General features: G+C 39.8%; 1 protein-coding gene across 1 annotated transcript in view; it reads left to right on the plus strand.

Moving 5' to 3' along the window:
• Positions 1–23413, plus strand: part of nrip2 (nuclear receptor interacting protein 2) — a 53308-nt gene extending 29895 nt beyond the window's left edge. The window contains exons 2-6 of the mRNA XM_008280871.1: positions 4796–5110; positions 12321–12403; positions 13004–13101; positions 17573–17625; positions 20276–23413. Coding sequence (XP_008279093.1) covers positions 4796–5110; positions 12321–12403; positions 13004–13101; positions 17573–17625; positions 20276–20392 — 666 coding nt within the window. The 3' untranslated portion in view covers positions 20393–23413. The remainder of the gene's footprint in view (positions 1–4795; positions 5111–12320; positions 12404–13003; positions 13102–17572; positions 17626–20275) is intronic.
• Positions 23414–23877: the final 464 nt, after the last annotated feature.

Raw genomic sequence — 23877 nt, forward strand, 5'->3', positions numbered from 1 at the left:
CATTCAAACTAAATGAACAGATGAGGAGCATTGCTGTATAAACCTATAAACCTATATCCAGAACAGACAAAGCTCTTCTGTCGTATCCAGCAAAGTCTCAGTCTGATAAAACTGGGACACAATGGGAGAGATTTGTGAGTGAAACTGGATGAGAAACTACAGAGTGACTTGTGTAGAAACAGAGTTACATCTCCTCTGAATTGAACATACAGGCTTTTTTTCTTGCACTAAATTTCCATCACTCCGTCTTAGCTACATAAATACACTCTAATCTCTCAGCCGCTCTGAATGAGATGTGGCTTAGAGGAAGGCAGTATTACAGTGCACCTGGTCTTCACACAAAATAGTTTTTGGCAGAAAATGTGTAAAGTTTTATTGCAAATTGTTAGGATTAATTTCCCAGTGGATACGGAAATTGGCTCCTATGCCAACTGAAACCTATTAAGCCTTCAGAAATCTAATTTAGTATTGTCCATTATTCTATTTTAATTGTAGTCTTGTGTTTTGTCTATTTGTCTCCTAAAACTGCTCTTCTGTACTTCTTTAAGTGATTGTTTAATATGTAAATGTTCAACTATGATCATATCAATTTAAAAAAAATCAAACTATTTAATGAGTTCATTAAAGATCTGGACAAGATACTGTAATTTGATTCTTATTTTTTGTTATATTGTGAGACAAACGTGCAGACCTGACACAAAACACTGTTAACCTGCTCTGATGTGTTTGAGGATAGAAATGACGATAGTACATTTAAATATCTGAGGTCCATTTGCCTTTCTGTGACCATTTTTTGTTTACAGTTTGTTTGAGACTTTTGGTCATTATGAGAAATACTGCAGAGTTCAGTTTCTCTTGAATTTGGCCTATTTTTTTTCTGTCTCTATCTATATATATGTATGTTTACACAGAAAGAATAACACGCTATTTACATTTTGACTGACAAAATTTATAATATTTAACTCAGAATCCACTTGTTCTAAATGAAATTAAGTTTACAGTTTCCAAGGCTTGGCCCATTTTATAGTAAGCATAAAAACTAATGAAATGTTTTATTTTATGTCTTCATCCTTGTTCATTTATTTGAACATATCGTGGTGATTAAAGTGTTCAGAAAGCCTTGAAAGGAAAGCAAATGCCTCGGTGTTTTATTAATGCAGCGACTCTGCTGGTGTTGGGTGACCTGCTCTTTTCAAAGCGTGCTGTCTGAAAGTCTGTACTCAGACTCTGTACTGGAAGAACAGCAATGTGATTACAGAGGAACAGGCAGCTGAAATACAATTTACTTCTTATATGATGCAGAAAGAACAGCCAGTCGCTGTTTGTTGTTTTGAAACGGCAGAAACCTGATCAAGATCAAAATAGCATTGAATCTTTACCGTAAAACTGTTTGTGTAGACGAAAAGAACACTTTTATTCCACTGTAAGTGTTGTGTGTTGTGGGTGTAAAACTGCTTTTGTCTGTTAAAGACCACAGAAAAAGGGTGTCGACAAAAAATGTGGCCACCATGTTTGTGTTGCAAAGAAAAGCCCCTTGCAGAAAGTCTTTTGTATCTGCTGACAGTGATGACCTCAATAAATGCTCCCCCAATTGGCTTTCATGACATGATAATGTGACCTTCCTTTCAGCTGGTCTGGATAGCGGTTTGCTTTTTCACCAAGGTTAAAGTTAGCAATTTAAATAAATCTGCCTGTCTGATTTCATGTTGGGGGGAAAAAAGGAGGAGGAGGCTCTGAAATGCCACAGTCAGTGCTCTGCTAGGTTAAGTCTGTATTCCACAGTTAAATGGCTTCCACTTGCTGCACTGTGATAACTTCTGGCTTAAAAGTTTGTTTCTGTGACTCATCTGGAAAGAACAGAAACTTTCAACTTGCATCCAAAACCATAGCAAACGGCTGTGGACAACGAAATCCCTCAGCAAGCAAACAAGCTCTACAGACACCAGGAAACACTGATGCTCATTTATTACCTGTGTGCATCGCTCAAGGATGTACCACATAAAGTTAGACTAGATATTGGAAAATGGTCAAATAGTTACGTTACATGTTTTTTTTATGTTCTCCCCAAACATCAGATTGTTACGTATAATTGTAGTCTTCTTCCAGTCATTGATTAAACCCCTAAAAACTCATCCCTGTGTGTCAAAGTTGCACATTTATTACATTATTTACATGAAAATAATCTCTCCCTGCTTTAAAATGGCTTAAATGTAACACTGTTGGATCACAATGTGCAGATCTATCATATAAAAAGATTTAAAAAAACACACCATATGGGCATAATAACAAGGTTAAAAAAAAAAAAAAAAAGGTTTTTCACTTCTTAAAAAACAAACAACGCTATAAATTCTTTACCAGATTGTTCACCCTTTGTTCCCTAATTTTGCTTGTGCCTACATGCATGAGTTAAAATACACCGTGATCCACCAAATATTACACGGTATCTATCATCTGTATTTTTAACTGAGGAGAATTACGCCGTATTTTGCAGGTTGTCATCTAAAACTCCCTGATTCTGTTTTAATAATAAATGTGCCAGACAGTCTGTAAAACCTGCACGTGGACTATACATGAGGAACAAACTGTGGAGAAAAAAAAAGATTTATTTGACAGTATTCTGAAGGCATGAGGAGAAATCAGAGCTTGTATTTCAGGTTTCTAACTGAACAACACCTCATATATAAGTTCACACATCAGCACCTTCACACCTCTGCCTCCTCTCGCTGTTTGTCAGAGCAGGAAATAGGCCTGTTTTTGCCACCGCTTACATTACATTACAACCGTTTGTACAGTACATTACAAACGACATCATACTGTATGTACCAACATTCAGTGCAGAGCCCCGAAGAATCAGCTGAACAGAAATCTCTTCTGATACTGCTGAGCGCTGACCCAGTTTAGGAACTACTGCAGCGCTTATCTTCAAGTAAGATTTAATAAAGTCAATCTTTTCCTTCAAATTAAAACTCACTGTGTAGATAACCTCATAACGTTAGATTGATTTTATTGCTTTTTTTTTGCAGTTTGAGTTTCTTTTAATAAAACATAGTAATCAGAATCAACCCAAACCTGTAGGAATATGTTTTGTTGTGGTTAATATAATGATCTTTTAATACACAGAATGTTTCTTTAACACAATAACATCCTCTTTTTTTTCTTTTCTAAGATTAAATGGATCCTTCATCACAGTGGATCTGTTGAGATAACACTACATAAGTATTTACATTTTTACAATGAAAACCAGGATGAACCAGCAGACACTAGCACATTTGAGTTACTCAAATAAGATTAAATCAATAAAAGCTTATCTCCATGTATCACAATTTAGAAGATTTGGTTGAATGAAAACAATCCCTCTGTGCCCTAAAATGGTTTAGCGGGATGGTTATGTTTATCAAGCTAATGTCCGGAGCAGTGGACACTGTTGCCAAGCAACACTAAGCCCTCCAGCCCGTGAGGCTAAAGTAGCCACAGATATTAAAACTGATAGTTGAAATCTCACCTCCAGTTCTCACAATTTACCACATCTCCTCAACCATCTTCTCATTCAGGCTCATCTTTTTACCTTCTGTTTTTGTGTTTTTCGCACTGCAAAGCATTATTCGTTTCACAGCAAGTTGGTGCACTGGTCTCCATTTTGTTTACATCTGTTTCTCCATGAGATCGTGAGAGGTGGTGATCTGCTGCCTCTGGCATGATCATCTTTATAATATCCTGTAGAGTGTGATGTGCCATTATTTTGAAATCCTGCAGCATGTGCATGTGTCAGATTAGCGAGAAGAATACTGTGAAGTTTCTGCTTATGTGCATGATGCAGGCAGTTTTCATAATCTGTGAGGATTTCTGTCGTGTGAGCTCGGCATTAAAATGTACTGCTCTACGAAGCCCCTGCCTCGCTCTACATCCACCCCCTCAAGCACACCAGCTCACCTATGACTCTGTTCAAATGCTGTAAATTACTTTTAACTGCAAATGTTAGTAGTCGTTGTAATATGGGAGTAATTCAGCCAGTTAGAACCAATTCTAAAGAAGAATAACGATAGGGGCGCCCCTATAGCTCCACTAGTTGAGCAGGCGACCCATAAACAGGAGCTATAGGCCCTGATGCAGCAGTCATGGGCTCGAGTCCTGCTCATGACCATTTGCTGCAGGTCTTCTCCCCACTTTCCTGTCTCGCTCTCTCACTATCCTTACTAAAAAAGGCCAGAAAGAATCATTTTTAAAAAAGAACAATGAGGACCGAGGAAACACAAAGCTGACAGGATTGGTTCCTTAGGTTCCTTATGTATGAAATCCCAGATGTGTGAATCTGTGATTTTGAGGCTGTATTGGTACACTGCAGTTTCAAAGTGGAGATACTCAAACATAGCGCCGACTTCTTATTTCACTCATGATGGGTCTTCTCACCGATAAGCCCCTCCATATGAACCCAGTCACAAAGTAGGAAAACTAGTTTTCACTGGAGGGGGTCTTTAATGTTTCATGTTTTTTCCACCCTTTAGAATAACGTGAGTCTGCTGTCAGAAAGATAACTTACGTTCTGTTAACATCATGATTGCAGGATTAATTTTTTGTCACATGTACATGCAAACTGATTGAGCAGGTTTCTATACGTATACCTATCTGGTTATATATGCTAACATCTACTGTTTGTGTTTAACTCTTAAAAACTTGGGAGATGGAAGCGTCAGTATTGGTCTTCATAAACTCTGCAGTAAACTACATGTAAAATCCCACATCTCATTTGAGGAAACCTGCCATCTAAGATCCATTTCTCTTCTGTCTCTCCTTCTAGCAACCTCACAGCATCGTCCAGCGCCGCCTGCTGGAGGGAAACATCCCGCGGCTGCGAGGCGAGGCGAGGGACCCCAGCGCCAGGGTTCGATCCCCGCTGGCCGACACCAAGGACGGACCCACGGACGCAGAGGAGAGGAGCGAGAGCACGGCCGACGACTCCACAGAGGAGAGGGAGTCTCTGGAGGAGAGCGAGAGGAGCCTTCGGTCGGACGAGGAGGACGACAACAGCGAAGCAGGAGCCAGACAGACAGCGGAGAAGCCAGAGGGCACGGAGAGCTCAACCATCCTCACAGCTCTGGTCATTCAATGCAAGGTAATACACTCCATTAAATACACTCGGCCTGGCTGCCACATTGGGTGCTGTGCCACTTTCTACTACAGCATACAAACTGAAAACAAGAGAAGATACAAAGACAGCAGCGTTCTGCTCCGATGACTCATCATTTAGAGCCTGCTCTTCATTTACTTCCTCTTTACAACACATCAAAAGCTTGGCAGGACCCAGCAGCTGTCTCACAGCATCTGAACAACGGATAACTGAGTCACAGTCCAGCCAGGTTAACGTGTCCACATGGACCCAAGATGAATACGCTGTAGTTACATCAGGAACAAGCATGCAGGGGCTTGTGATGGGCAAACTGTGTGGGTTTGAGGACAAAAGGAAAAAAGAAACAAGACGAAAATGGAACTAAAATTTATGCAGTAGCCTTTTGAAACTTACGCTTAACCCATGTGGTGACTAAGAGATGCTTGTCAGTTGGGACCAGGTTTTGCCCACATGTACCAAACACCATAACAAGCCTGAGGATCAGTGGTCTCTTTGGCTCTTTTACCCCTATAAAGCTAACTAAGACAGAGTTTTAGGGTTATATTACACCTTGTGTACTGTAGGTTTATTTTGAGCCAGTGTTCTCATGCTTGCTGCTGCAGACCTCTGTGATTACATAACTGAGTCTTTGTAGTGGATCTGAAGTACAGGTGTGTCAGAAAATTCTTAAGACACATTTAGTTGCTGTTGCTTTCAAAAATAGGGAAAAAATCCCATTGAATCCCCCGTCCAGCCTGCATGGTTGACAACAGATAGCTGTCCTACTGGGGATGTACTTTTGAACCCAACATTGCTCCTTGTAGCTTCAGGAATCAACGCTCACCTTGGTTCTCTAACCAGTCTCACATAAAGCTGACTGGGATCGTGTTTTGTTATTCATGGGTGTTCTGGTGACCTACAGCCATCTTTGAGCCTTGGCTTATATTCTTTCCTCGTCTACACACTCTGTTGGGTCAATGCTTCAGATATGTTAGTGTGACTTGGTTGCAGACTGGAGTCCCAGGGGCGCTGTTATTAACGACTGGCTCCTGGTCATAAAGCTAAAATGAGCTGATGGTCACACAGTACAATACCGGTAACTCGCGGGTGAAATCGGTGGCAATTTAGAGGTTCATTGAAGAAAATACATCACACGAACTCATTGGTATCTGCCGGTCAAATTGTAGTAATGGTTTTGCTATTTCAAGAACACAGTGTTGGTAATGCGTGGGAGATGGAGTACGCCTTTACATTGTCAGGATATGTCAGGAAATGACTGGAGGTAGAGATGGTCCCTGGTTAATGTGAATCACAGACTTATGGTTTACGATTTCGTTAATTATTCCTGCCCTCTGGTGTGGAGATGTCACTATTTGTTTATATATGAAGCAAGTTCCTCATTGATCAGAACTAAGATCTGTATCATGCAAAAGCAGCTCATACATTTGTAAGCAATGTATGAGCTACATATAACAATCGTGTGAAAATGAGAAATTTGCAGATCTGTTTGTAAATGATAAATATATCCTCCAGACCCAATAACCTTAATATGTTTTACAAGAGTGTACTAAGTGTGCATTAAATACCATTTAAAGTCATTAAAAACTGAGCTTTTTGAACTACCAACAATCATTTATGACCATGATGAGTTTTCATTATGAATATACGCCAATAAACCATTTACTGACACAATAAAAGGTTTTTAATTTAACTGTATTCAATGTCATTTATGCTTAGACACTCAAAGAAGTGATTCAAGGGACCTGCTGCCACCACTTACTAGATGCACATTTCAAACAAATGCCTCACTGACAAACAGCAGAATAATCAACCAGTAATCGACAACGCAAAATAAACTGAACGGAAATCACTTGGTGTCCTAATACAGCCGCTTTGAATATAACCACATGACATAAGCCACGCTAATGCCGTAGCTTATCAGCCACTAGGCTACAGCGATGCTGTTTTGACATATTTCAATTCACCAACAAAAAAAAAAGCTCTAGTCGTTAGTCATTAAGTGTCACAAGAGACTTTCTCATGGTGGCCCTTTCCTCACTAAACTCTCACAGTGCTGTCTGCTTGCCAACAAGGAACTATCGGTGGTCCAAGTGGCTGCCTGCACCAGGTACTACAGCTAATAGACAATACAGTTTCTGACACGTCCTTCATCTCAGTATTACTTCTGTTGATTTGTCAACAGAGGGACCTGGAGTACAGTAAAGTAAAGACGACTCCAGTTTGCACAGGAGGTGGTATGTGAGTGAAGATACGCTATATATCTTAAATTTCTATCAGTTATTGGATTAAAAAAATCTTTGAAATATTGGGAAACGGTTTAATAAATAACGATAAATCCAACCTGAACTGCCACAAGTCCCCGGTTGGGTATGGGTATTGACCTTGTCGCATTTTAAACATCTCTTTCCGTGTGCTAGCTATGAAAATTATAGTTAAAATAATTCTGCATGCAGTGACTCTGTATTCATCCTTTTTATTAACCGTCTCTTCCGAAGCACATTAGACATTAATGGTGTGGATTCACATGGAGATGCTCCCTGTGGTCCCCCATCAACACTCCACTGGCTAATGTATGCAGAAAGGTCACACAAAATATTAGCGACTAGTGATTCAGTCCCTCATCAACAGCTTTATGATATCTAGCCACCTGAAAAGGTCACACTTGTTCTATGATTACATTATGTCAGATGTAAAGTATCTGCACAGACTGACAGTCCAGTTGAATAATGGGTATAACAGAAAAGCTAGAGGGGGCAGGTTCTTCTCCTTAAACATCAACATTTCAAAATTTTGGTAGGTTCGTTGAAAGGACTAGATTTGTCGGCATTTTTGGTGGTAAAGAAGGAGATGATTTTTGATCATTTGTTTCATCGAAAAATTCAGATGAGCTGCGTTATTCTTTGTTTTCATCCATCCATCCATCCATTATCTCTAGGGTCATGGGGGGGCTGGAGTCTATCCCAGCTGACTCAGGGTGAAGGCAGGGGACACCCTGGACAGGTCACCAGTCTATCACAGGGCTACACTTAGAGACAGACAACCAAGCACACTCACATTCACAATTCCATTTAGAATCACCAATTAACCTCAGCATGTTTTTGGACTGTACGGGAGGAAGCCGGAGAACCCAGAGAGAACCCACACTGCACAGAGAGAACATGGAGACTCCACACAGAAAGATCCCGGTGCCCCCTTCTTTGTTTCCATCACTGTGAATTGATAGTTTCTGAATTTTGATTCAGCTAAAATTTGTATTTTAAAGACTTCACTTTGGCATTTTCAGCTTATTCTGATATTTTACAGACTAAGTGATTCATTTGTGTAACTACTTGGATCCCCATTCAGCACAGCGGCTGCCTCAGGGGTCCATTAATTGATTAATTGAAAAAAATAAATGAGACATTAATTGATTTAGCTGCAGCACTGTTTATTTTAAGGCATTCCTGTGGGTATTGTTCTATTTTACTATCATTATTCATTATATATTATTATTTTATTAGGTTTAGTGCTATTTTTAAATGTTCCAGTTCTCTTATTAGTTATTAATACTCTGTATTCAAAGCCTGAATCCTTGATGCTCATTTGTGAAAAGCACATCTAAACTAACAAAAGTGAGCCAACAAATTGGTGACATTTAAGCCAATAAGCATGTATTTGTTTTAACAGTTATGTCTTCGGTACAAAACAATGGACATGAGCGCTACGAGCAAGATCAGAAGGTTGTAAAGTTTAGAGAACCACAGTGTTGGATTTGAGTCTAATCAACAACAAAGACAGTAGTTTGCAGATACATATGGTTTATGGCAAAATATTACACAACTAATGCACAACCAGGGGCTACAGAAGTAATGTTTTGGCCTTTTGAATTCAGATTATTCAGATTAGAGAGAACTGCAGCCATGCATGACACCAAAGACAGAGTTATTATTTTCATTTTTTGATCCTATGACAGAAATCGATATCGTGATCAAACAGCTTCTGTTCCCTGTAGTCTTCATATGTCGCACAGCTCCTGTGAATTCTGCATGTGTGAACACATTTAAAACCAGAATGTACTTTTCCAGTGGATTCAGCGTTTTCCCCTGTTACTCAGTGTGTTTTGCTGGGTTTTATCATCAACTTATTACATGCAAAGTGTTCCTCAGTTACTCATCCGCCTGCTATTTTTAAACTTCAGGGATAGAGAGGGATTTTTGCACCGCCAGGACTGAGACAAAAGAGCAGGTTTGTGGGTCTGCTGATAAGCTGGTGAGGCTGCGAGGACAAAGGAGGCTCGCTCAGCCAACTCAGGCTGTACAGAGCGAGACGAATCAAAACGAGGTACATGGAAACTGAACGTGTTTATTTCCAACGGGGGAAATATCCTCGGGTCAAGTGGATAAGGTATTGATTTATGAAGGAGATGACGTGGAGAGGAGGATACACAGACGTGGTCTATGGAAGCTGGATGGGTGCTGGGCGGTAAAAATCCCAGAGTGTGTTAGAAAATGTCTTATTAAGAGGCAACAAAAAGGTCCTCAGTCATAAGATTAGAATTTTCCATCCAATTTTAAGCCGTCACTTAAAAAATACACGCCAGATGAAGATTTTAAGTGTTTTTGAATATCTGCTGAATCAATTTAAGCCACCTGATTATGATACTGATACTCAAGGTTCAGCGTTTTGACTACTCTGCCTGACTTTAATCCATTAAAAACAGCAGCTAATACTTATTAACTTTAAGTCTACCAATTATTTTCTCAATTTATGCTTCCCAGAAAATGTCAGCAAATTGTGAACAGTTGCTCATGCCAGGTAATGTTTCAGATGTCTTCTTTTGTTCAACTAATAGCACAAAACATAAATCACATTATTTAACTGTCTTAGATTAGTAAGAAAAAACAGAAATATTCACACTGATGAGGTGAAAGCAATACCATTCTTCATATAAAAGATACTTGAATTAAAAACTGTTAACCAAACTGCTGCAGATTTAACATGTAAGTTGATTAATTTACCAATTTTGCAGCTCTGAAGTCTATAATTCCTCAAATATATTTCAACCAGACAACGTGACTAAGAACATACTGTTGCTGTAGTTTATCCGAAAGTAAAAAAAGAAAAAGGCAACGATAAAAGAAAATTATGGTGGAAAAATATCTAAATTATGCATCATCAGACAGTCAGTTAACAGTGTGGGGGTGGTGCAGCACACTGCTTATACCACATGCATGCAGAGCTGCCATATGTTCTGTACATTTTCAGTTTCATTTCATTGCTTTATTTCTACTCCACATACATGCATGTTTCTACTCGTGCACAGGTTGTATGATGTGAACTTTGGGGATGCTGAATAGAAAGGCCCTTCAGAGACAACAGCTCCCATAAAGCCTGACAATCTGCTGCACTGTGGATTAAACACGACTTTGTGACACGAGGAGCCCTGCAGGCAGCAGAGCAACTGTGAGATAAAGAAGACAAATGTCAGTGGAAATTAAGGCAAGCTGCCTACTAGCATCACTACTGTAACAGTCAGTGAAACATGAAGTGAGGAGGTCTTTGGGAAATATGTTCATTTGCTTTTTTTTTTCCTGCTAGGCGCGAAATGAGATACAGCTGGTGACATAAATACAAAACACAGCTAGAAGACAGTTAGCGCGGTGTAGCATGTAGACCAGAAGAACGAGAAAACTGTGGATTTCACGCTAAAATTTATGAACAGATAAAACAAACTATTATAAAATCTTCATTAGTCAGCTTTAGATGAGTTGGTTGTATTTTTTTTAACTTTGGCAGAAGTTTTTTTTCAGTTTCTTGTTTCTTTCCTCTAAGCTAAGCTAAGCTAAGCTAAGCCTCGCTTTAGCTGCTTAACTATTGCTTTATGCCTGCAATAATTGTTTTTTGGCGCACTTTGGAGCAAAATAATTGGTATTATTACTTTATAAGTGAACATAAATAACACGTTAGCATACAGTGGCTAACATGAAACATCCAGCAGAAACGTTCTATTTGTTGTCACCTGAAAAAGTAACGTTTACTTTACTTTTAGCCTCCACCTTCTTAGTGATTATCATTCTGGTAATGGTGAAAAACGCACTTTTTTGTTTGTATCTCTTTAATCCAATTACAATAGTCCTGGGTGTGTGAAGCCCAGGATGTACTGCTAGTGTCTGGAGGAACTTGTTTCGGTGGAACATTTGCACGTGGTGAAACGATCACTGTCATCAAAATGACTAAGAACCAAGCAGACCTGTCTTATTACATGATCCTAGTCTTGCAGCTCTTATCAGAACTTGTAGCTTTCAGCGTGTAGTTGTTGCTCTTTCCCAAAGCGAGGGAATATGGGCATAGTTGAAGAGAAGGAGAATGCACAATAGAAACGACAATCTTATTCTTAGAGTCTACAGCGAGTGAGTCAGACGACCAAAACAGTAAAGTCGAGGGATGAATAATAAGATGAAACTCACTAAAACACTCTGTCGTGCTTGTTGGAATCCATTGCTCATAATTATCTGTCAAATCAGTACACGTTTGTTGACGTAGCTTTTAACATGATAATATTTAAATAAAAAGTTTTGACAAATGTCAAACTGTGAACCTGAACCGCCATAAATCACATCACATAGACGTTCCTCTCCACTGTGGAGTTGTGAACGCACACATATGACTCACTGCTTAATATTTCATGCTCCAGTGATGCATGAGTCCAAAAATCAAAGTGCACTCAACAAACTAAAGTATCAGCATCTTCCGTCAGCAACATGAGTAATATATCAGCTAACAAACAAAAAAACAGCTCATGTGGTCTGTAATCATATACAGAGTTTCCCTGTTGGTTTGTTTTTAACCTGATTAGTGAGTGTGAGGCTGCTCAACCAAACACCTGCAGCAGGACAGAATCAATACAGATCAGGTTACACACAAAACAGCATCCGACTCCAAGAAAGGCTCAGGTCGGAAACACTCCACTAATGGAAGATTTGTTTGTTTGAACTGAGTTGATTAACAGTTCAAGTAGACTTTATTTTTCAGTTTGGCAGCTTCGTGAGCACACAGCAGCCAAAGGGATTTGCTCAAAAGAGGAGAGATCAGTGGCTTTCAAAGGCTGCCTCGAGCTGTGTGCATGTGCTACTGTGTCTCCTTGCGTGTGGCAGTGCCAGACCAAAGGGGGAAATCACACTGTAACACCAAAATCCCCCCTCTGTCTTCCCCACAGTGCTGCGAGGCTGAAGTCAAGGCATCCATCAACACTGGCAGCCAACATAACCACATCTCCACCTCCTGCTGCCAGAGGCTGGGGTAAGAAACCTCCCGCTCTAATCTGCAAATACACTTTGTAGGCACTTTATGAAGTGCTGTGACAAACAAATCAACCAAATACAAACAATGACGAGATAAGAAAAGAGTAACGCAGGGGAAAAGATTAGATTACAGGAAAAGAAAGTAAAGGAATTGAATTTTAAAATCAAGCCTCAAAGGGAGATTTAATAAAGACAGCGTATAAGCTTTTAACACAGTTTCTCCAGAATCTTATATGACTTGACGTCACCTTCATCTTAATAAAAGACGTTAAAAAGCTAAATAAAGCTCAGTCTTTACCACAGTGGCTGGACTCCAGCTGAAGACTGTGGCAAAGAAATTATATTTAGCTCCTATCCTAATTTCAAATCATCTGTAAAGAGTAAAAGAAAACTGATGTTTGTCTTCATAATCCCAGTTAATAAATCTCAGCTGCACAAACTTTTGATTGACAGTTTAATAAAAAGCTGAAGAAATTCATCATAAGAGGAATCAGTTTCTGGGAGACAGCTACTCCAGCTGCTCAGACGACACATCTGAGAAGGTTTCTGAACCATTGCAGATATAGTTTAGTGACAGTGTGTGTCTGTGTGTTGTTAGACTGGTGCCCAGTTCACCATGTGGAGGAAGCAGCTCAGTGACGGATCTGCAGCTGCAGCTGGGCAGGCAGACGCTCCGGTGTTCAGCCTATGTCAAAGGTAAGAATGTCAGTTGCAACCATAGACTGTATAAAAAATGGACGTAGCTACCGTGACGTCACCCGTTGGTTTCTGCACTGAGAAAATGAAGCCAGGGTTTTGCTACTTCCTGGTTGACATCTTGGATTTTTGGAGCCAGTGACGCAAAAATCGTCGGAGGGGGGCGGAGCCATAGGAGCAGCGATTGGTCAGACGGATTGAGAGGCGGGCCCTCTCTGCCCGCCCACATTTACCACCTTCTGCTCGCTTCGTCTGTATGGTCGCTGCCGACTGTCAATCAAGCCAGCCACGCCCCTTGCCCCTTTGATGATTTTTTAAAAATTCAGTGTTGATTTATTTTCAGATTGGCCACCTGATCTCTGGATTTGACCATGAAAACTAATAAGAAAAAAATCCTGAACTGTAGGAATGCAGTATTTCATGATCTGTGATCACTTCTTTTCCAATTCAAGTCTATGGGAGCCAGGGCCTTTTGGAGCCAGCAGCTGGCGGACGTAGTGATATTGCAGGTTTTTGACACTTCCGGATTGGCTTCATTTTTCAGGGCCGGTTGCTACGTCCATCTTTTATACAGTCTATGGTTGCAACACAGTGCGAAATAAACCAAAAGCATTTGATTGATGTGAATTTCCTAGATCAAAAGTGTGCATCCATGCAAGCAGCTCTGTGAGGCTGCACTTTGCACTGCAGTGCTTTGAGCTGAATGCTAATGTCAGCTAACAGGCTCCCAATTGCAATGTTTCACAAGTATGACATTAAGCACCATTCAGTTTAGCATGTTAGCATACCAATTACTAATAAACAGTGTTTACACTCTCAAGATGTCAAAGTTAATTAAAATGGGCTAGTTGACATTTATTACTTTTTTTTTCTCTGAACAATTGTTTCTCCTCTTACTCACCCACCCCAGTGCACAGAGTAGCTACAGTTTCACGTTTGCCAACATGTGTTATTGAAGTGCATCATGATCACTTATACACAAAACAGGCAAGTATTACCTTTCCAGATCCATGGCTTCTAACTGTGGCATAAGGATCTGAGGTTTACGGTTAAGTGTCTTGACTGTGGCCTAACTCACAGCTGCTGACCAGCCTTTACTGTTTGGGCCAATTCTGTGGTGATGAAAAGCGCTAGAGAAGCACCAAGTGTCGTAACCAGGCCTACCCTACCTTTTGGGTGGCAGCTAATATGATGCACAACATCTGGATGGCTGTTAAACTGAAATCTGTGCTATATACACACATTATGGTTGATTACAGAATGTTGATCACATCTGTCAGCATGCACTTCACAGAGATGGCGGCTCAGTGTTGGTAATGTTACTTCTCACACAAACATAGCAAAGAGAGGCGCTTAGGTCCCACAGCAGGGGCCCACTGGACCCTCATCACACCCAGATTACCCACAAGAGCCATCTTCTGTAAGTAGAAGGCTTGGCCAGTGTTGTAACAATAAGTGATGCCAACAACTGATGGCCATCTGTGGGAGGTCACAGTTTGCATCATCCTGTTTTTACACATCTGCAGCTGCTTGGGTCAAATAGTCATCATGTGCAAATACACAGAACTTTATGTCTGTAGTGACAGCAAAGGCTTTGTGAAACTTTACTGCTGAGCTTTACGTTTCTTAGGACCAAAGAAGTGTTTGCAGTTTGAAGCGTACGCGGGCTGACAGCAAGATGCAAAACTACAGTGTTGTTTCTGATGTTTCTATGGCTGCATGTGTTTGGTACATCTAACTTTTAGTTTTTATTTTTTTGGAAACTAGACTGAAATAGACATGATTTATGGATGGGTATTATGTAAAATCAAGAAATTCTATCCATATAAACTTTAAAATGCAGCCTTCTTGGATGAGATCAAGTCATTTTGATCTATTATTAACATTTTAGTCCTTATACAAGTTGAATTAGTCCGTTCAAGCTATTTCTACCTGTAAAAGCAACTGGATTGGACATAAAGTAGGGCACAGAGCAGGTAAAGTAATACAGAGACTAGAGGATAATTGAAAAAAAGATCATTTCTTGATGGCTGTTTGACCCACATAGAAGTAGCTGTAAATGTATATGAACAGGAAACTTCTGCCGTTCTGAGCAGCACAGACGTCTGTCACCTTTTTGGCAGCACACCGGTAACACAACCTGACTCTAACCCTAAGTTCACATTACCGTTCACAGGAAACCTAAGCGTGATCATATTTCACTTGAAGACAAACATGTTGAACGCATTGTGTTGTCCAGACAACACGTCAGGGGATCAGAAAACCACACACATCAAATTTCAACGTCATCCATCTGATAGCTGTGGACCAACTATTTCCATCACATGGCTCAACTCTAAACCTGTGGAGAAACCTGAGGACTGATTTGCATAAATGTACAAAAAACTACAAGGAACAGGAGAAATGTGCAAACAAGTAGAAGTTCATGCATTAATTTACCATATTTTCTGCCTGTTTTACTACTTTTTTCAGTGCAACATAATCAATATACTGTTTCAGAAAGCTTTCAAATCTGCGGTTCCAATAACGTCAAGCAGGTCTTTCCAAGAAAAATCCCCGGGTGCAGAAAAAGAATAAGTGGGAAGATAATTATCACAGACAGAGACAGTCATTATGGCTGAGAGACGATGAATAACAGGAACTAAACTTCTTAAAGGCACAAGGACTGAAGACGTGTGCTGAGGAGCTTCGTTTGACTGATGATGTTTTTATAGACTTTTATGAAGTCATCTGGTGATGAGCGGTCAGTGGTGGAGGCACTGATCCAGAGAAGGGAGAGAAAAAAAAAAGCTTGATTTGCATCATCTGTGTCCTTTTGCATCCCTCTCCATCTCTGGAAGCAAATACCAGAGTTTATTTTTGTCATGACAAAGGTCGCCTCGCTTTTAAGGACGCCTTCCTTCACATGACTGTTTGTTTGTTTCTTTGTCCTTCAGATTTGTGGTTAACGTTTTTCAGTTCAGTGTGCAGATGAGAATGTTCCTGGGAAAGATGCGTTCCTTCACGGATGTTTCAGCAAATAGAAATTTTTATGAGAATGCTTCTAAAAACATATTTGTGTTTCACTTTAGCATTTCAGGAAATTGATCGATTTAACGAGCTGTAACAGTTCATATGAGGGCACAGAGAGGACACAGTCAGCCTAGAATGCAGGAGGAAGCAGCTAGCCATGTTGACCATAAAGAACTTGAAAACTGTTCTCCCTTTTTCAGTTTTAACCTTCGCTACCTGTTAACTGAATGCAGCTTTAAAACATGATATTGGATCAATCCTAACATTTTGCACAAAATGATGTAATATGTTAATTAGTGGTGCTAACTGGCAGTTTGGGAAATGTAATACTTGCCACAATTAATATGAAGCCAGGAGGTGATTAGCTTAGCATAAAGTCTAAAAGAAAAGGGTAATTTTAAAAATTTTTTATTTTTTTTTAACCAAAAATTGGTTGTATATACTTTTATTTCTAAATCTGAAAGTGTTACTATGATATGATATCGTTAGCATGGGAAAGAAGCACGGATTCACTGATTATCAGCATGGTTGATTATTAGAGCTGATATTTCCCATTTTATAACTATTATTATTTTTTGCCTAATAAATTAAATTCATTTAAAATTGCACCGCTGTGGCTCTGAGCTGAGCATTATCATATTGCTAACAACCTATCAAAACTGAAGGATAATTTGAAAAGTTAGTTAAAAGCATTTCTTTTCTGCGTTGTTTTGCGTTGGAGTTTGTGATTTGTGTTTTGAATTTTCATTTTTACTACAAAAATTTACTGGTTCCAAATATCAGGTATCAGTCTCCACCATTAATAATATTTGGTATCTGTTATGGAACATATCAGTCGACCCCTTAGAAAGAAGCCGCACGACCAGTTTATATTCATATCTGCTTGCTTGAGCCATATCTGGGACGTAGCTTCATATCAGTGAACAGACATGAGAGTGACTTCAACGCTTCAGTTTATAAATCTCTGCAAGAAACGTTTTTAAAATGACAAAGTGTTCCTTTAAGAGCCCAAAACCACAAATACATGGGAATGTTACAGCATCCATGTCTTTACTTTGAATAGTTATCTTTGTCTTTCCCTTGTTATGAGGACATTTGGTCCTCACAAAGATAAAAGACAAACTCTGATTTATGTTGCAGCTCCTGTGTCTACCTGCTCCTTAGTTCATTTACAGCAGTGACTAACTCCACCACACCTTTAATAAAGATAATTCCAGCCTTCTCCACCTCTGAGCTCACAGCCAGCCTCACCAGTAGACATGCTTAACAGTGCTCATTATCACAAGGCAGACACTTTAGTTATGTTGATGATTTAACCTGGATTCATGCTGATGTATTCATATGCAGATGAGGGTGTTAATGAATGAGAGTCAGAGTGGCTTTTCAATGCAGTTATGAAATTCAGTTTATTCCTTTCCTTCCCTCTGCCCTTATCTCTCCTCTCTTTTTTCACTTTCAGAGGATGAGGCGTTTGAGCTGTGCCTGGGTCTTCAGACTCTGTTGGAACTTAAAGTAAGGTCCTCATTTGCTTTTCGGATATTTTGTGAGCCTTATCGTGTGCCTTTTGGTGTGTGGGTTATTAAAGCTGCCCTGAAATGGCTGCATGGTTTTAAATAAGCAAAAGGGAAGGAGAAGGAAAAACACTCACATGAAACTGAACATTTCAGGAGGTAAGATGGAGGCACAAGTGTACAATCTTAAAAAGAGCTGTACTGTATGTGGTGTTGTGTGAGGGGAAGGGACGGTGGTGTTATTTTAATGGAACAGCTGCCTGCTGTGCCGATAAAGCCCAGATAAGAGCAGATTCAGAACACTGTGATGTGAACATGTTCAGTGAAAAATGACATTTAAATCCAACAAATAGACGATCTGACGATTTGCAGGTAATGTTCCTCTTATTTCTGTTAAACATACGCTGTGTCTACTTATCTTCTAAAACTCTAATTAGAATGAGACTTCAGGGTGTGAAAGGAACATGAGCTCTAATTTGGTAAATCAGCCCCTCAGGACTTTGTGAGGTAAGATGAACATTTTAGCTGCAGGCTCCCTCCTATACTTAGCTTTCTCAGCAACTTTCTTTGTAGGCAGTGTTAGAAATTAATTAAGACTAGCGGCGTACACTAGCAGAGGTGTAGCACAAATGCTGTTAAACAGGGAGATTGCAAAAAAAAAACAGATTCCTGATTCCATAAATCATTATGTTGAGTCATTCTATTTATATCGCAAAAAAAATGTCATTTTAAAATTCACTTATTCATTGAATTTTACATTTGTCAGGTTTTATAACTTCATGCTGAATGGTGTTGCTCATAGTCAAAAACACAGAGGATTATCTCCTGCCTGCAGTTTCTCTCAGCTCTAATTAGCTTTACAGCATATTACTGGTTTTCATTGTTTTGGTTCTCCAGCTTGCAACTTCAGTGTTTTGGTTCAGTCTTCAGAGTTCAGGTTCAGAGTGTCATTTTTCAGCTTTGCCTCCTAAAAATCCTGTTTGTATACAACTGAACTGCAATGTGCTGAGAGGGAAATCTATTTCTACTACATTCCTAATCAACATCTTTCTAAACCCAACCAAATAATTTCAGGCGTAAATGTAACGAAACTGTGAAGATTAAATTCAAGTTTAATTGCCCCACATGGGACATGAACCCTGCTCTGCTGGGTTAAAGTCCTGCCTCTCTTCCCTCCTGCTGACTCACACCTTGTGTTCTCTCAAACTGGAAGCGTTTCCAACATCACGGTCTTATCTATCGAGAGGAAATATGTTTCTCTCTAAGCTTAAATGGGAATGCAGTACAGGAATGTATTTTAGTGAGACAGGATCACATTTTCTGCTGGAGCAGGCAGCTGTTTACAGCAAAGAAGTTCTGAACATACACATAGTGACTTTTTTTTTTAGCAGTTCCAGAGCCAGGTACTTCCCTCTAGAGCAGGGGTGTCTAATCCTGGTCCTCAAGAGCCCCTATCCAGCATGTTTTAGATGTTTCCTTCTTCCAACACACCTGATTCAAATGATCAGCTCATCATTAAGCTCTGTAGAAGCCTGATAATGATCCTGATCATGTGAATCAGGTGTGCTGGAAGAGAGAAACATCTAAAACATGCTGGATAGGGGCTCTAGAGGACCAGGACTGGACACTCCTGCTCTAGAGTTATCAGAGTAAAACAAACAAGGAAAGTGTGTGAATAGCCACAAACATGACTGAAAATGTATGCTGTTAAGGTTGTGGCATGTTAGCCGGATGTGTAGGTGAAATAATAATCTGTTTAACTGAGTTAAATTCGAACAGGCAGGGAGACGGGAAGAATGATGAAGATATTACTTGCTGAAGATAAAGTGATGCTCTTGAGTAATGAGCTCTAATTTGGTAAATCAGTAAATCAAAAAAAGAGTTTGAGCAAGAAGTGAAAGCTTGATCACATATGAAAAGTGAATAAAATGAATTTGAGGAACAATAAAGACAGACTATGAGGGGTATAACTGACAGTATATGTCATTAATACCTTGTTATATGATTCACGCAGTTCTGTTAAGATATCAAGGGCAACAGGATTAGTGACTATTACTGTCATTACTGTGTCATACTGATTACTTTATGATGTAATGGGTATTTGTTGGATATCTTACATGAAAAGTCACATTTTCTCAAAGTAATGTCTTATGAGGCTTGTTTTTGGTTGAATCCACTCATATAATTCCAAAAGGATTTAAAAGAGAGAAAAGCAGCAAAACCTCACACTTGAGAACATGCTGACAAAGCATTATTAGTATGTTTGCTGAATAAATACTTGATGATTTTTGTGGTCGTTTCTATCCAGTGACTCATTGTTTCTGCTCTATAAGAGATAAGCACAAAGAACTAAGACTGATGGACTCGACAGTTTTGTTTCGTATCCCCTTTAAAAGCCTTATGATCATCCACAACAGGTTTAATATTCTACAAATTGAGTTATTCTTTCTTCTCAAATGTTTAAATTGAAATATTTTCAGATGACCAAAGACATTAAACTATTCAGTATTTCATAACTTTGTCCCACAGCATATATATTTAGAATTGCATCCTATCCCGACCCCTCAGACTATCTTGTGAACTCCAGTTCCTGACCCGTATTAAATATTTAGTGGACTAATTATGTCTCACCCCGTGACTCCTCCTCTTAGTGCTGCCTGGATCTGAGCAGTCGGGTCCTGAAGCTGCAGGGCTGCGGCGAGGAGCTGCCCTTCCTGAACCCTTCGCCTGACAGCCAGTGCCATCACGACACCAACGAGAACCTGTGAGCCCAACGCGACGCCGGCGACCGCCTCCTCTTGGCCTGACCGGTTGCAGCAGCAGCAGCGTGGCATCGTGCTGTTTGTGTCTGGACCGTCCGATCACAGTGTCTCTCACTGCCAGAACATGGATGAGCATTCGCCTCAGTCGTTCTTGAGTTTACATCTTTGTGTTCGTAGAATTAAGACATTTGCCATGATTATCTCTTCTATTGAATTAGTCTAGTTTACAGAGCAAAATCCAATCTCTGTGAGTTTAATCATTCTTTATGAGTATACTGTATGTTCAAATCAGTTCCTCTGTTGAGCTGCTTGGGTTCTCTGAAGCGCTCCAGAAGGGAAAACCATGATTATCATTAAAAGTGAACTTTGGTGGAATATTTTGTGATTTGACTGTAAAAAAAAATACTTTAACAATCAAGTAAATGAAAAAAGTTAATTGCAAATCTAAATCATTTCAGTTAGATATTGTAATCGGAAAGATTTGATATTTGGGGATGTATATTTGTTCTTTTTGAAAAAAGTCTATGCTACCCATGAAGCTACACCTGTCAGCCAGTTAGCTTAGCTTAGCGTGGGCTAGGAACAGGACTAGCGTGGATCTGTCTGACAGCAACAATATCTGTCTACAGCACCTCCAGTATATACACGTTACGGCTTCTCTGTGAAATTTATACAAGCACTGAAATGGACACGCAAAAAGTTAAGATTTTCTGATTAAAAAAATCACTCCAGGTTGAGAAACAGTCACAAAAGCACATAACAGGCTGTCAAACTGCCGTCTGCCTTTTTTACATCTCAGTGTTTTTGTAGATTAAACCAGTGAGGGGTTTCCAGCATTCACATTTCACACTTTTTAACCGTAACTTTTACATGTTTTCACAGTAGATCCATATCTTTGTCCACTATTTTCTACTGCTTTTAGCAAGCTAGTGTATCTCCACCACTTATCCCATTTTATTAGCAAACTAGGTCAATTGTTTAATCATGCTACTAGCCTTTTGGCTCAACTATTTGCTCATTGGTTTTAGCTAACAAGCTAAGTTGTTAGCTGTTCTCCCAACCTTTATTCATTACTTTTAGCTCTTCCACCATTTATCCATAACTTGTGGGAAAGTATTTCTGCTCTTTAGCTATAACGTTGGCATATTTGGACAGTTTATCTCAGGCTATTTCCACCATTTCTTCATGTAGTTTAGCATCTACTGTATTTCCACTGCTTACCCATAACATTTAGCTAGCAATGTCAACTGTTTATTCATTACTTTCATCTGGTATTTTTCAACCATTATCCATGACTTTTACCTATTTCACCTGTTTATCCATCCACCATTTTTTCCATTATTTTAGCTAGCTGTTGTATTTCCGTCATTTATGCTAATTTTCTTAACTAACAAGGTCAAATGTTTATTCATACCTTTTGTTGTGGTTGCTCATTTATCCATTCATTTTAGTTTGTTTATCTTTAGTTTGAAGCTATATTTAACTACTTGCTCATTAGTGTTGCATCAGTTAGCTTATTTCTTACTCCCTTACTAACCAGTTTTCATTCACTTGTTCCTGCTAGACCTATATTCACCCAAAATGTGGACATTTCTTTACTAAAGGAAAAATACTTTCTTCATCTTATTGCGTATCCATTCTACCCTTAGTTAGAAATCACTGGTTTAAACACATTTCCATGTTAATTAGTGAGCTTTGGAGGTGCTGGTGGGTTTATTTTGTCACTTTTGGACAGAACCAGGCTAGCTGTTTCAACCGCCATGTTCTGACTATTCAGACATTCATGAGTAGCATCTCGTCAACATCATCCAACACGTGAACAAAGATATTTCCCAAATTATCAGGCTGTCCTAATCAACATGACTCATCTAAAAAGTGTTTGTACTCAGGATGATCTTTCCAATGTGTTTTAAGAAAGACGTTTTTTTGAAGTCCTGTGGAATTAAGTGTCGATCAGGCTACCTCCTTCAGAGACAAGGATGGGTTCTCATCTAGAATTTTAAAAGACATCTGAGGAAAACACAGTACTTATATTCAGCTTTGTAAAGCCCCTTCACTCTTTCTTTCCTCATCAAAAGACTGACGTGGTTGCGTTTTTCCAGGAGCACACTGATGGCCTAGACTGAGTTATGGTAGTTCCCTATAAATCCCCTCTAACAAGAATAGACTTCAGGCCAGCCAGTCAGCCAAATATACTTGAGTCAGACTCAGTTACAGAAATATCAAAACATTCCATCTGCATGACTTTGTAAAGTTCTGCCTTTGTATAAGTCTGCATGTTTGTGTACTAGTCTGATTGTGTCATGTTGAAGGTCTGAAGGGGCTTGTGTGCATGTGTGTGTTACGAGTCAAAGCAGGGTCTTCTGCCTTGGAACGGCTCCTGTTTCACATGGGAAAAAAGTGGAATAGGTCCCATCTTCCCAAACCGGTCCGCCGAGCTCCGGTCAGAACAAGCTGCCAAATCCGACCCCAGCTGCCTTCCCTCTCTGCCTCTTTCAGGAGATTTTAATCACTTGGCTGTGGCTGCATTCAGTGCCAAGGCCCCTCTTCAAGCTCATGTTCCTCTTCATCCAGAGGACCGGTCTTCTTTGTGTATTCACCACCTTTTTGGCTGATGTTATTCACTCTGACACCTCATGTTTGCTAATTTGCCTGTCACAAGAGAACGAAAATAAGAAAAAAAAAAAAGACTTCCCCACTTCAGTGCCACCTGCCTCTCTTGTCTCTGTGTCTTCATAGTGTGGAGAATCAGGAACTGCCTCAGATGTGCTCACCGAAGGCCATCATGCTCTGCTTTAATAGCACCTGAGCCATGCCGTGCTTTTGACTGTGCTACAGTATCCATCTAACCTCCCGTTGGCGGTCATCCACGCGTAGATTGGCGATGTTTGTTTTCTCTTTGATGTACTTAGTGACCTTCCTATGCCGTGTGAGAGGAATCGATGTATGACAGAAATTTATTTTTGGTGTTTTTTTTCTTCTTCTGAACAGTATTTTCTCTGCCTAATAAAATACGTATTCTGGCTAGCTCTGTTTGTGATCCTCATTTTAATACGAGGTGACACATCACAGAGGAGTGATGGGTCTATTTGGAAACAAAGAGCAACACTATGTGAAAGGGCAGCCCTGCAGAATCTCTAAACACCGTCTGTCTGGAGAAGATGAATCAGCAGACTGGTTGTGGGAGGACTCCGCTGGAAGACAGTAAGAGCAGCCTGCACATTGATTCCCATGATCTGTACGAGCAAAACACCCCTGTAAGTGCCCTTCACTGGTACATGGGGCTATATAAAGAAGCCTGTCGTATCAGAACAGAGAAAGCAGATGTTCCCACAGCATCGGGGGCTCCGACAGTTGACCCTTCTGACCAGTGAAGATTCTCATCCTGCTGTCCTTCTTTTTTACATGGCAAAGACTTAAGACATTCCACAAAAGGTCTGTCAAGTTTGACATAAAATCGAAGGAAGGTCGTAGGTGTTCTTCAGCAAAGT

This window comes from Stegastes partitus, unplaced genomic scaffold (assembly GCF_000690725.1).
Source record: "Stegastes partitus isolate 25-593 unplaced genomic scaffold, Stegastes_partitus-1.0.2 Scaffold212, whole genome shotgun sequence".
In the NCBI taxonomy this organism is placed as follows: Eukaryota; Metazoa; Chordata; class Actinopteri; family Pomacentridae; genus Stegastes; species Stegastes partitus.